We start from the raw sequence: 15,434 nt of genomic DNA on the forward strand, positions 1-15,434 counted from the left end.
AGCAGAACGTTCCCCAGGCCCGGGTATGGATCGTGGGGCTGACAGAGAGGGAAAGGACTGGGAATGTCCCGGGATGTGTCCGGAGCTCGCAACAACTGTCCCTCAGTCGCGATATGAACGCCGGTGCTGACGACACTCCCGCCCGGAGACCGGCTCCTACCTACCGCCAACTCGCCACAGCTCGTCGTGCACTGTGCGCATGCGCGATTTACAGGCCTTCGCGGAGCCGTTTACCCCTGCGCATTTGATCACTGGGTCACCAACGGCGAAGTCTGAAGCGCAGAGGTTTGTGGGTACGCATTGACGGTGTTTGCAAGCGCTGCTTCTGCACCACATTTCTCAAAAGCTGTCGATGTTATTATGCAGAAAACTCCCACAAACAATATACTCAATGCCAACAGGCAATCCGTGTGACAACTGTCAAAATCTAACTGATTGACAATGCAGATATAAAACACAAGGGATTCTGCAGGTGCTGGAAACAAACCGTAGAGCAATACCCACAAAGTGCAACAGGAATTCAGCAGGTCAAGCAGCATCTGAGCAGAGGATTAAACAGTCCAGGCATGGTGAAGTGTCTCTGCACAAAACGTCAACTTCCTCTCCATAGATGCTGCCTGACCCACTGAGTTCCTCAAGCATTTTGAAAATATAAACCTCTTATTCTGAGTCAATCAATTTCCATATGTTGCTGATCTTTCATTTGTAGCCTCATCCTCCTAGTCTGATTCCCTCGTCCTACTCCTCGTAAACTCTAGCCTCCAAAGCTTCAGAGGCTGTGTTCCCGACGCTGCTCTAACGAAGAATTACCCACCATTCTGCTGTCATACTTTAGAGGGGAGTGTTGTATTGCAACAACACTCAGTGTTCATCCGTGTTTAATAAATGTTTGGTTGTTTTTATATAACCTGACTCGATTGATATTCATTTTGCTGGTTATGTAACAGAAATTGTGGGGGCTTGTCCAGATCTTGTTCCAAAATTTTGAGCTTAAGTGCTTGTTTATTTGCCATTCTGATTTGGAAAAGGGAAATACCCGATCTTTTTTTAGTTTGATTGGTGTGTTAGTGGTATTCAGCTGCAATGAATATTGACGACTTTCTGGATTCACCTGACCCGGAGTTTTTAGCGAATGCGAGAAAACCTGTTGTATCAGAGATTGCTAGGAGGTTGGATATTAAGGGAATTATGAAGAGTACCACAAAGGCCTTAATTCAAGGAAAAATCGCTGAGTGTTATATAAGTTTGAAAGCGTTTGAGGATGAAGTGTTAGATAGGTTTCCAATGAGTAATCTGGAAATGCAGTTACATCTTGAACAAATAAAGTTAAAGCAATTAGAAGCTGATTTGGAAAGAAGTCAGTTAGAAGCTGAAAATAAACAGAAGGAATTCAAGGCTAGAGAGGCCCATAAAATAAGGGAATTAAAGAAAGAGAAGCGAAAACCAGAGGAAATTTGAGCTAGAGATGGAGAAATTAAAGTCAGGAAATCATCTTCTCGTTCTAAGAAACAGTTTATTGCTAGTCGTGAGGTTATTTTGGCTCCTCCATTTAATGAAGCTGAAGTGGACAAATATTTCCAGCATTTCAAAACTATGGATCTGAGTTTAGGGTGGCCAAAAGAGCAATGGACAGTGATGTTACAAAGTGTAATTAGAGGAAAGGCACAACAAGTTTATACTGCTTTAAATGCTGAGCAACCACTGGGTTATGATATTGTTAAACAGCATATATTAAAGGCATATGAGCTGGTTCCAGAAGCGTATAGAGAAAGATTCAGAAATTTGAAGAAATCTGTGGAAAAAACTTATGTGGAATTTGCCTATGAGAAATCTGTGTGTTTTGAGAGATGGGTTTCCTCTAAAAATGGGAATGGAGAGTATAATAAATTAAAAGAGTTGATTTTACTGGAGGAATTTAAAAGGAGCATTCCTGTTGAAGTGAGAACATACTTATATGAAAGGGACACTGCTAAATTAGCTGATAAGTATGCTTTAAATGATATCGTATCTGTTAAATAGAGGCTGTGGGTAATTCTGATTTGATGAAGATGGACGTGAAAGCACAGAGGAACATCTGGAAAAATTACTGAAACACCTGAGATAGTTAAATTAAAGGAGCAAGCTCTTCCAGACAGTGAAATTGAAAAAGTGCCAGTAGGATATTATTTTGAAAAGGGAGTATTAATGAGAAAGTGGAGTTCGCCTATAATTCCTGCTAGTGAGGAATGCGAATTTAATCACCAGGTAGTAGTTCCTAAAGTTTATCGAAATGAGATTTTAACTGTGGCTCATAGTATTCCTTTGGGTGGTCATTTAGGGGTAAAGAAGACTAATGTGACGAAAGAGGGTTACAAAAGTACACATAGACTAAGATGTTAACTGTCCTGTGTTAGCACCAGTGGGATCAACAGTTGATCTGCCACCTGTCTTCAGGAAAGAGAGATAAGTAAGACAATGGAGCAGCATTTGGAAATGTTAATGAAGAGACGAGAGAGTTTAACGGAAGGAGACACCAGTCTGAGTATTGTCAAGACCGGCTCCTTTTGAACCCTGAACTGTTTGAAGTGTGATGGACAGGCGATACCCCAGCAGGGGGATAAAAAGGGGCAGGTTCGCTAAGACACCACACACGACACCACGACGTAACGAGATCCTGGAAGCGGCGCGCACCCACAAGTCTGTGGGAGTTTTGGAGGTCTGGTCGCAGGACCAGCCATAGACGCACAGGGTGGAAAGATACGGTCGGCGGGAACCTGGTGTGTGTCCGCCCTTGCCTGGGTGCTGGGTTCACCGCTGAAGAACGATCGTGTCTGGAATGGAGGGGTCACAGTTGGTGACCTCAGAAGACATTACAAAGGGCTCGCCCGAAAGCTAACTGCGAGGAATATCGAAGGTCTGTTTGGAATCCAATTTGCATATCCATTCGTTCTCTCTCTCTCTCCAATGGCACGACGGCGGTTACTGCGAACTGAACTAAACTGAACCCTGTCACTTGTGATTGATCATCTTACCCCTAGACTGCGATAGAGCTTGATTGACCCTATTATCATAGTTCTGTGTTCATGTGTGTTTATTCATTGCTAACCTGTTGCATTTATATCCTTACTATTAGAGTACTGCGTTGCTTATTTCTTTAATAAAACTTTCTTAGTTCCAGTAAACCAGACTCCAACTGAGTGGTCCATTTCTGCTGGTTTGGCAACCCAGTTACGGGGTACATAACACTAGGAACAAAGTTTTTAAACATTTTTATTGGCCTAGTTTAAGAAAGGATGTGGTGACATTTTGTAGAACGTGTCATACGTGTCAAATTGTGGGTAAACCTAATCAAGTTATTCAGTGGCCCCACTGCAACCAATTCCAGCATTTGGTGAGCCGTGCTCAAAAACATTGTAGACTGTGTAGGTCCTTTGCCAAAATCTAAAACTGGACATCAATATTTGTTAACTATTATGTACACAGCGTCTAGGTTTCCAGAGGTAATACCTCTTAGGAATATAACAGCCAAGACTGTGACAAAGGCTCTTATAAAATTCTTTACTTATTTTGGGTTGCCTAAGGAAATACAATCCGATCAAGGTAGTAATTTTATGTCGGGATTGTTTCAGCAGACAGGTTATAAACTGGGAGCAAAGCAGATTATCTCATCAGCCTATCATCCAGAATCGCAAGGAGCCTTGGAGAGATCCTATTCTACTTTAAGAACTATGATTAGGACATATTGAGTGGAAAATGAAAAGGACTGGGATGAAGGTGTACATTTACTACTTTTTGTAGTAAGGGAGGCAGGCAGTACAGGAATCATTAGGTTTTAGTCCTTTTGAACTTGTGTTTGGTCATAGAGTTCGAGGACCTTTGGCCTTGTTGAAGGAACAGTGGATTAATAAAGAGGTACACACTAATTTGCTAGATTATGTTTTACAATTTAAAGGAAAGTTATATAAAGCTTGTAGCTTGGCAAAAGAAAATTTAAAATTAGCTCAAGAGAAGATGAAGACTTGGTATGATAAGGAAGCTAGAATGAGGTTATTTAAGCCTGGAGATAGGGTGTTGGTTCTTTTCCCGGTGCAAATGAAACCACTGCAAGCTAAATTTCATGGTCCTTATGAGATTAAATCGAAGGTAAATAATGTGGATTATGTGATAAAAATCCCAGATCGAAGAAAGCCAACATAACTATGTCATATAAATATGATAAAACCATATTATGAGAGAGAAGCTACTACTATGACTGTTGTGATCAATAATGAATCTGATCTTTCTAAAACCTTAATGGATGATTCATCTGAAACTCATTTTAAACCCAACATTATTTCAGCTAGGTTACCAAATTCAAAAATTCTAGAAAATATTGATGAGAAGTTAGCTCATTTACAGCCAGAGCAGAGAGAGCAGATGAAACAGTTAATTTTTAAATATAGAGATTTATTTCCAGACGTTCCTAGATGAACCACCATAGCTTCACATGATGTAGATGTTGGAGATGCGAATGAACAGGGAAAAATGTGAACATGCCGAACAAGAAATTAAGTATATGTTAGAGAATGATATTATTAGACATTCTAATTCGAATTTGAGTTCACCATGTGTTATGGTGCCTAAGCCAGGCAATAGTATTATATTTTGTACAGATTACAGGAAAGTGAATGCTGTGACAAAAACTGATACATATCCAATCCCTAGGGTAGGTAATTGTGTGGATAAAGTTAGACAAGTCAAATTCCTTACGAAGATTGATTTGTTAAAAGGTTATTGGTATGTTCCATTGATGGATAGAGGTAGAGAGATTTCTGCATTTGTAACCCCATCTGGGTTGGATGAATATAATGTTCTTCCATTTGGGATGAAGAATGCACCAGGTACTTTTCAGAGGATGATTAATAGTGTGATTCATGGATTAAAAGATACAGATGCCTATATTGATGATTTAGTTACAGGAAATAATACGTGGAAAGCACATATTACTGCGGTGGAGAAACTATTTGAGGGACTTTCAAAAGCTAACTTAACTATTAACTTAGCTAAAAGTGAATTTGGGCATGCCACAGTGACTTACCTTGGTTAAGTTGTGGGTCAAGGAAAATTAGCTCCTGTTCAAGCAAAAGTTCAGGCAATTTTAGAAGTATCCACTCGAACTGGTAAGAAAACTCTCAGAAGATTCTTGGGTATGGTAGGATATTACAGAAAATTTTGTAAGAATTTTGTGAGTATTGCTCTTCCATTAACTAATCTCTTGAAGAAAAATGAAAAGTTTGTTTGGACAGAGTCTTGTCAGGAAGCATTTGATAAATTGAAAACTATAATATGTAGTCAACCTGTACTCAAATCTTCTGACTTTGAAAAACCATTTTTGTTAGCTGTAGATGCTAGTGATGAAGCTGCAGGAGCAGTGTTATTTCAAAGAGATGATGGTGATGAAGTTGATCGTCCAGTAGCTTATTTTTCTAAGAAATTTAATGTCCGTCAAAGAAATTATTCAAAATAGAAAAGGAATTATTATCTCTTGTATTGGCTTTATAACATTTTGAAGTGTATGTTAATACTACTCATAAAGCACTCACAGTTTATACCGATCATAATCCATTATCGTTTTTGAGTAAGATGAAAATCAAAAATAGAAGATTATTAAATTGGAGTTTAATGTTACAGGAGTACAATGTTTTGATCACTCATATTAAAGGTAAAGATAATGTGATTGCTGATTGTCTAACTAGATGTTAAATGTACAATGAAAATTTTTGTTATGGAGTGGTATTTTAACATTTGTAACACTCCTACTGTATATTAGTTTGTAAAGTGCTGAAAGACAATACTGTGCATATTGTGTATGTTGTAAATTTTATGCCTTTGTATTTTTTGTGTAAATTATTAATAGTTAAAATTTTGTTCCTTAAGAGACCAATTTTCTTTTTGGAGGGAGGTGTTACATACCTCAAGGAGATCTTGTGACTTTCTTGTGAGAATGATGTAATGGTCTTTTGGAGGTCACCTGATGTAATTTTCCCACCGATGTGAGGTCACGTGATGACATGTTTACCATGGGTATAAAAGGGAAGACCCCTGGTGACGCAGTTAGTTTTCCAGCTAGAACGTTAGTCAGTGTCTCCGTTCCATTGCGTATTTGTTTTATGACGCAGTTTCATTTTTAAAACGGAGTGTTACATTCTATTGTAAGGTACAATAGTGCTGGATTGGCAGTTTACCCATTTCTGCCAGATTTGTTGATGTACCTTTTTAGTAGTATTGGAGAGTGAAGACTTTATCGAAGTACAGGATACGAAGGATTAAGAGAAGTCGGTAATGTTCGGCAGTTTAATAAAGGATCGACCTTATTGAGTCTTCGTTGAAGAAGTAGCGAACTGCATCGAAGATAACTCCTGCCAAAAGAGAAAGGTAGTTCATGCAGGATTCACTCGCCAGAAGAAAAGTCAGTTGTTTTAAGCTGTTTATTTCCCTCATCATGAATCCTTTGGACAGAACCAGCAGGAAAGTCGTGTCTATGAAGAAATCCTTCTCCAGAGAAGTCTCTCCCAATTGAATGTATAAATCTGTTGAACTTTCGAATTTACCATTTCAAGAACTGTATTTGACTTTACTGCTTTAAGAACTGTTTTTGCATTTATCGCCTTAAGATCCAGTACCGAGTGGTGATTTGTTGAATGGCCGCATAGCAGTTAACTTCCAGTTAAGGTTTTCATTTGTTTTTTTTTAATTGTTTATCTGTGCTTAATAAATGTTTAGTTGTTTTTATATAACCTGACTTGATTGATATTCATTGTTGCCGATTACATAACAGACCCTATTGTACTTCTACCACTGTCACTGGCAGTGCATTCTATGCACCCACCACTCTCCGTGTGAAGAACTTACCCTGACATCTCCTCTGTACCTACTTCTGAGCACCTTAAAACTGTGCCCTCTCATGTTAGCCATTTCAGCCCTGAGAAAAAGCTTCTGACTGTCCACATGATCAATGCCTCTCATCATCTTATACACCTCTATCAGGAAACCTCTCATCCTCCTTCACTCCATAGAGAAAGGCCAAGTTCACTCAACCTATTCTCATAAGGCATGCTCCCCAATCCAGGCAACATCCTTGTAAATCTCCTCTGCACTCTGTCTATAGTTTCCATATCTTTCCTGCAGTGAGGCAACCAGAACCAAAACAGTGGGGTCTTTAATATTTAACATACTTTAACATTTTTCCTTGGCCCAGAGCCCTGAGGAATGAGGAATATTTGGGACAAATCCGCAGTGAACTCACCTTCCTCTGCAGTTTGCAGAAAGCCATAGAGGAAATTCAAAGTAAACCTCTTCACCCACAGACTGGTGACCACTTGCAGCCTGACATTATGGGGTGAGTGAGAGGTGAATAACAGTGATAGTTTTTTAAAAAACAGATGTGGAATAGGAGCACGAGTAGGAACTAGCTGGATCAAGTGGTCTCTCTACTGTACATTGACTGTGCGACAGGGACGGGAAGCACCTGAGATACAGGATTTGAAATAGAACTGATATATTGTCACAGATCCACTATATTAGACATCAGTTTATTTTAAGACTAACATCAGGAGAAGAAACACCTCCAATGCTCAGTGACCAGGACCCACTCCTGGGCAAGATGAGCTGCCGCCAATATCTGCAGATCTGACATTGACAGTCCCTTGTGAACTTACTAGCTGAATTCAGTCACCATGATGGTTAAGTTAATAAAGAGCTCATTTGAACTTCCTCCCTGATGTGAAGTTGCTGGCTTTTCAGCATTTGAGATGGTAGAATAAATTTCTTTGCTGATGTAGGACACTAAGTTTGTCCTCTACGTATTGTGAACACTAGAGCCTCACAAAGTGGGTTAACTGAATAAGTCTCTTCCCACACTAAGAAAAGGTGTGAACCTACACTAATAGAAAGAGACAAACTGAGCCAAGTGTAATGACTAACAAAAGAAAATTGGCAGAGGCTGGAAATCAAAGTAACACGTAAAATGCTGAAGGAACTTAGCAGGCCAGGCAGTATCTTTGGAAAGGAATAAACAGTTGACATACTGGGCCGAGACCCTTCATCGGAACTGATATGCTATTGTGTTTGAGATTCCAATACAGAAATTCTTTTCCTTTTGTACCCTGTAAAATGTTTGAAAAGAAGGTCCATAAGACCATAAGACAAAGGAGCAGAAGTAGGCCATTCAGCCCATCGAGTCTGCTCCGCCATTTTGTCATGAGCTGATCCATTCTATCCTATTTAGTCCCACTGCCCCGCCTTCTCACCATAACCTTTGATGCCCTGGCTACTCAGATACCTTAAATACGCCCAATGACTTGGCCTCCACTGCTGCCCGTGGCAACAAATTCCATAGATTCACCACCCTCTGACTAAAAAAATTTCTTCGCATTTCTGTTCTGAAAGGGCGCCCTTCAATCCTGAAGTCATGCCCTCTCGTACTAGACTCCCCCATCATGGGAAACAACTTTGCCACATCCACTCTGTCCATGCTTTTAACATTCGAAATGTTTCTATGAGGTCTCCCCTCATTCTTCTAAACTTCAAGAAATACAATCCAAGAGCGGACAAATGTTCCTCATATATTAACCCTCTCATTCCCGGAATCATTCTCGTGAATCTTCTCTGTACCCTCAGGTCAATGGGAGAAAGACAATATTTCAGTTGAAGTAGTATTAGTCTTTATGATATCACACTGATACAGTGAGACCAAACACAGTTTGAAGGAACAACACCTCACTTCTAACTGGGAATAGTTCAGACATCCAGACACAACATCAACATTATCTGTCTTCCTCTCTATATCAGAATGGGTCTTTCCTGCCCTTTGTCAATCTGTGACTTGGCTCTGTTTGTCCTTTCATTAGTATAGCTTCACATTCTGGGCATGTCCCATAGACCTAAAAGCCTACAGTATGTACACGGCTGCTTCTGGAGACATTCTGATTATTGTGACCTCACTGGCATTTGGCGGTGGTAAATGCAGAGTCAGCAAAACCATTGAAGCCCAGGAGTAGATGATTCGGCTTTCTTTTGCAGATTGACACTGTGTGGCACTTTTGTGGTGTGAATGCGACTGGTCACTTGTTATTCAATATGTGCCTAGAGAAAATAAAAGAAAAACATGGTCTCAGTGCCAGAGAGTCAGGACTACAGGATGTTGAACAAAGATGATTTCCTCAATGAGCAAAGGTAACACAATGATTTTGTTCACTGTCCATTTCTCTCCATAGACGCTGCCTGACTCACCCAGTTCCTGCAGTGTTTGTGTGTGGCTGGAATAATTTTCAGACAGGAAGGATATAACTTTTGGAGTACCCAGTGATCGGCTCTTGACCAGAGTTGTTCACAGGATAATGACCGTGAGGAGGGGATGAGATGCAAGATGTCCAAGTCTGCTGATGTCACAGAAACAGTGGAAAAAAATCTGATGATGATTCTACATCAAGTGGTTCAGAAGGTAGCTTTAAGTTGCATGGGTGCACAGCAGCACAGTAACTGAAATGCTCCCACATGCCACGCTCTTTTATATAATGTTGATTTAACTTTGAAATGATTAGCATTAACTATCCTTGATGATGTTTTAGAAGACCATGCATCTCTTTGAAAGTTCCTTCAGAAAAAGTGTTTGAATACAATTGAAGGATTGCAGAATGCAAAAGCGATTATTTGTAGCATGCTGGAATGTGTCTGGCCTATCAATAACACCCATCAGGGTCTTCTAACTTTACAGATTCTTGACTCTATCCACAATGATTCTATATCTTCCAATCCTATATCACCTCTTTCCAAAGATTTGATTTCATTTTTTAACACCAGAGCCACTCCTGCTCTGCCTTCCTATCTGTCCTTTCAATATCTTGTGTATGCAGGGACATTAAGCTCCCAACTGCAATTGCCTTTCAGCCACAACTCTGCAGTGCCCCAACATCATACCTGCAAATCTCTAACTGCGTTACAAGATAATTCACCTTATTCTGTATACCGTATGAAGGATGAACAAGTGGCTGAGGAACTGGTGTAGGGAGCAGGGTTTCAGATTTCAGGATAATTGGGACCTCTTCTGGGGCAGGTGGGACCTGTACAAGAGAGACGGGTTACACTTGAACTACAGGGGGACCAATATCATTTCAGGGAGGTTTGTTAATGCTTTTGGGGGGGCTTTAAACTAGATTTGCAGGGGGATGGGAACCACAGTACCAGAGCTGACAGTGTGGCTGGGGTGAAAATAAATGATGTTAAAAGTTCAAGCAAATCCACTAATAGAAAGGTTGTGAGTGGTGGTAAAAATCTTCTGAGGTGTATATATTTCAATGCTAGGAGTATTGCAGGGAAGGCGGATGAGTTGAGGGCGTAGATTGACATGTGGAATTATGACGTTGTAGCAATTAGTGAAACTTGGCTACAGGAGGGGCAGGACTGGCAGCTTAATATTCCAAGGTTCCGATGTTTCAGATGTGATCGAGGCAGAGGAATGAAAGGTGGGGGAGTGGCATTGCTTGTTAGGGAAAATATTACAGCAGTGCTCAGGCAAGACAGATTAGAGGGCTTGTCTACTGAGTCCTTGTGGGTGGAGCTGAGAAACAGGAAAGGTATGGCCACATTAGTGGGATTGTATTACAGACCACCCAATAGTCAAAGAGAATTGGAAGTGCAAATCTGCAGAGAGATAGCAGGCAACTGCAGGAAACATAAAGTTGTGGTGGTAGGGGATTTTAATTTTCCATACATTGATTGGGACTCCCATACTGTTAGGGGTCTAGATGGTTTAGAGTTTGTAAAATATGTTCAGGAAAGTTTTCTAAATCAATATATAGAGGGACCAAGTAGAGGGGATGCATTATTGGATCTCCTGTTAGGAAACGAGTTAGGACAAGTGACAGAAGTCTGTGTAGGGGAGCACTTTGGTTCCAGTGATCATAACACCATTAGTTTCAACTTGATCATGGACAAGGATAGATCTGGTCCTAGGGTTGAGGTTCTCAACTGGAAGAAGGCCAAATTTGAAGAAATGAGAAAGGATCTAAAAAGCGTGGATTGGGACAGGTTGTTCTCTGGCATGGATGTGATTGGTAGGTGGGAAGCCTTCAAAGCAGAAATTTTGAGAGTGCAGAATTTGTATGTTCCTGTCAGGATTAAAGGCAAGTTGAATAGGAATAAGGAACCTTGGTTCTCAAGGGATATTGCAACTCTGATAAAGAAGAAGAGGGAGTTGTATGACGTGTATAGGAAGCAGGGAATAAATAAGGTGCTTGAGGAGTATAAGAAGTGCAAGAAAATACTGAAGAAAGAAATCAGGAGGGCTAAAAGAAGACATGAGGTTGGCTTGGCAGTCAAAGTGAAGGATAATCCAAAGAGCTTTTACAGGTATATTAAGAGCAAAAGGATTGCAAGGGATAAAATTGGTCCTCTTGAAGATCAGAGTGGTCGGCTATGTGCGGAACCAAAGGAAATGGGGGAGATCTTAAATAGGTTTTTTGCGTCTGTGTTTACTAAGGAAACTGGCATGAAGTCTATGGAATTAAGAGAAACAAGTACTGAGATCATGGAAACTGTACAGATCGAAAAGGAGGAGGTCCTTGCTGTCTTAAGGAAAATTCAAGTGGATAAATCCCTGGGACCTGACAGGGTGTTCCCTCGGACCTTGAAGGAGACTAGTGTTGAAATTGCAGGGGCCCTGGCTGAAATATTTAAAATGTCGCTGTCTACAGGTGAGGTGCCGGAGAATTGGAGAGTGGCTCATGTTGTTCCATTGTTTAAAAAAGGATCGAAAAGTAACCCGGGAAATTATAGGCCAGTAAGTTTAACGTCGGTAGTAGGTAAGTTATTGGAGGGAGTACTAAGAGACAGAATCTACAAGCATTTGGATAGACTGGGACTTATTAGGGAGAGTCAACATGGCTTTGTGCGTGGTAAGTCATGTTTGACCAATTTATTGGAGTTTTTCGAGGAGGTTACCAGGAAAGTGGATGAAGGGAAGGCAGTGGATATTGTCTACATGGACTTCAGTAAGGCCTTTGACAAGGTCCCGCATGGGAGGTTAGTTAGGAAAATTCAGTCGCTAGGTATACATGGAGAGGCGGTAAACTGGATTAGACATTGGCTCGATGGAAGAAGCCAGAGAGTGGTGGTAGAGAATTGCTTCTCAGAGTGGAGGCCTGTGACTAGTGGTGTGCCACAGGGATCAGTGCTGGGTCCATTGTTATTTGTCATCTATATCAATGATCTGGATGATAATGTGGTAAATTGGATCAGCAAGTTTGCTGATGATACAAAGATTGGAGGTGTAGTAGACAGTGAGGAAGGTTTTCAGAGCCTGCAGAGGGACTTGGACCAGCTGGAAAAATGGGCTAAAAAATGGCAGATGGAGTTTAATACTGACAAGTGTGAGGTATTGCATGTTGGAAGGACAAACCAATGTAGAACATACAGGGTTAATGGTAAGGCACTGAGGAGTGCAGTGGAACAGAGGGATCTGGGAATACAGATACAAAATTCCCTAAAAGTGGCGTCACAGGTAGATGGGGTCGTAAAGAGAGCTTTTGGTACATTGGCCTCTATTAATCAAAGTATTGAGTATAAGAGCTGGAATGTTATGATGAGGTTGTATAAGGCATTGGTGAGGCCGAATCTGGAGTATTGTGTTCAGTTTTGGTCACCAAATTACAGGAAGGATATAAATAAGGTTGAAAGAGTGCAGAGAAGATTTACAAGGATGTTGCCGGGACTTGAGAAACTTAGTTACAGAGAAAGGTTGAATAGATTGGGACTTTATTCCCTGGAGCGTAGAAGAATGAGGGGAGATTTGATAGAGGTATATAAAATTATGATGGGTATAGATAGAGTGAATGCAAGCAGGCTTTTTCCACTGAGGCAAGGGGAGAAAAAAACCAGAGGACATGGGTTTAAGGTGAGGGGGGAAAAGTTTAAAGGGAACATTTAGGGGGGGGCTTCTTCACACAGAGAGTGGTGGGAGTATGGAATGAGCTGCCAGATGAGGTGGTAAATGCAGGTTCTTTTTTAACATTTAAGAATAAATTGGACAGATACATGGATGGGAGGTGTATGGAGGGATATGGTCCGTGTGCAGGTCAGTGGGACTAGGCAGAAAACGGTTCGGCACAGCCAAGAAGGGCCAAAAGGCCTGTTTCTGTGCTGTAGTTTCTATGGTATGGTTTCTATGGTTTCTATGGTATGTATTCAAATATAATACCTTCAGTCCTGTATTTGTCACCCTTTTCAATTTTGTTCCCTATTACACTGCACCCATCCCACTAACTGCAATTTTTCCCTCTCATCTGCCTGACCTTCCTGACAGTCTCACTATGCACTATCTCTGCTTGTAAACTAACATCTCTTCCTTCAGCCCTTTCACTCCGATTCCCATTCCCCTGCAAAATTTGTTCAAACCCTCTCCAACAGCTCTAGCAAACCTGTTCACAAGGATGTTAGTCGCCCTCAGGTTCAGGTGTAGCCTGTCCCTTTTGTATAGGTCATACCTTGAGAATCACTACCCCTGCCCTAGTTCCTCAGCCACACATTCATCTGCCAAGTCATCCTATCCTTTTCCTCACTGGCATGTGGCACAGGCAGTAATCCAGAGATTGTTACCCTGGTGGTCCTGCTTTTCAGCTTTCTGCCTTACTCTCTAAGTTCTCTCTGCATGACCTCCTCTCTTCTCCTTCCTACATCATTGGGACCAATATATACCAAGACTGGCTGCTAACTCTCCCACTTTAGAATGTCGTGGACACAATGCAAGACATCCATACCCGGGCAGCTGAGAAACAACATACCATCTGGGTCCCTCTATCGCATCCAAAGACTTTGCTATCTACTCCTCTAACAATGGAATTTCCTGTGACCACTGTACTCTTCCTCAGCCCACATCCCTTTTGAGCCACAGCACCAGACTCAGTGCCAAAGACCCAATCCCTGGTAAGGTTTCCCCACCAACAGTATCCAAAGTGGTACACTTGTTATTTAGAGCAAGAGCCACAGGGCTGTTCTATACCTGCTCCTGTTTCCCTTTCCTCTCCTGGCAGTCACAAATTCACCTGCCTCCTGCACCCTAGCGATGACTACCTCCCTGTAGCATCTAGCTATCATCTCCTCAGTTTCCCATATGAGCCAAAGGTCATCGATTTGTAGCCCCAGTTCCTTAACATGTTCTCTGAGGAGCTGCAGCTCGGTGCGCCTGCAGCAGATGTGGAATTCCCAGATCTCACACAGAGAACAAACCTCAGCCCCTGGAGCCATTCTTACTGCCCTAACGATACACTTACAGATGAAGAATGAACAAGAAAAAGCTGACCAGATACTTATGTCGCCTATGCCTGTTGAGCCAAGGCCAAAATCTCTCCGCTCTAACACTGCCACACTCCAACAATGGCCGCTTCACCTGTCCCTGCCTTATTTTTATTTGACCTTGCTAATGAATCGCAAACTCCGATTAGCTGTTGCTCTTGCTCTGAAAAAACAGCTAGTTGCATTGATTTTTAAAGCTTTCTGCTCAATCTGGGTGAAGACTGTTACTTTTGCCTCTGTTGCCCATTTTCAAGCTCCTACTTTCTCCCTGTAACCCTTCACGGCCTTACTAATCAAGAACCTATCAAACTCCACTTTAAATATACTCACTGACTTGGCCTCCACAGCTGGCCGTTGCATTAAATTCCACAGATTCACTTTTACCTGGCTAAAGAAATTCCTCCCCATTCTGAAGTGATGTCCTATTCTGAGGCTGTGCCTCTGGTCCTAGATTGCACCACTATAGGAAACATCCTCTCCACATCTACTCTATCTGTGCCCTCTAGTCCTGGACTCCCTCATTATAGGAAACATCCTCTCCGTGTCCACCCAGGGGGTTCCTAACCTTGTTATCCCATAGACCAATACCATTAATCAAGGGGTTCTTGGACCCCAGATGGGCTTTTCAATATTGGAGAAACCACCACCCCCTTCCCCCGCATTCTTCTAAACTCCAGCAAATATAGCCCCAGAGCCATCAAATGTCCCCCATATGTTAACCTTTGATTACCGGAACGTCCTCTGGGCACTCTACAATGCCAGCATATCTTAGATAAGGGACATAAAACTGCTTTCAATACTCCAATTTTTGTTTGACCAATGCCTTATAAAGCCTCTGCATTAAATACTTGCTCTTATGTTCTGTTCCTTTCCAAGTGAATGCTATGATTATATTTGAGTCACTTTATGTAAACACAATCAGTCTAATCAGAATTTGAATTTATTGTGTTTTTATTGTTTTCTTTATGTATATTGTTTTTATGCTGCATCAGATCCGGAGAAACATATTCCGAAACTCACGCCAGCACTCAGTGGATGCCAGGCTCTGGAGGATCGGCAGTGGGTAGGAGTGGGGTTCCGGGTGGAGATTTCATCAAAGTGCAAGGTAAATGTTATTATCAGAGTAC

General features: G+C 41.5%; 1 protein-coding gene across 1 annotated transcript in view; it reads right to left on the minus strand.

Moving 5' to 3' along the window:
• Positions 1-15,434, minus strand: part of LOC140204656 (uncharacterized) — a 73,483-nt gene that overhangs the window by 37,762 nt on the left and 20,287 nt on the right. Inside the window, 1 exon segment of the mRNA XM_072271352.1 lies at positions 165-272. Coding sequence (XP_072127453.1) covers positions 165-272 — 108 coding nt within the window.

Source organism: Mobula birostris, chromosome 11 (genome assembly GCF_030028105.1).
Source record: "Mobula birostris isolate sMobBir1 chromosome 11, sMobBir1.hap1, whole genome shotgun sequence".
In the NCBI taxonomy this organism is placed as follows: Eukaryota; Metazoa; Chordata; class Chondrichthyes; order Myliobatiformes; family Myliobatidae; genus Mobula; species Mobula birostris.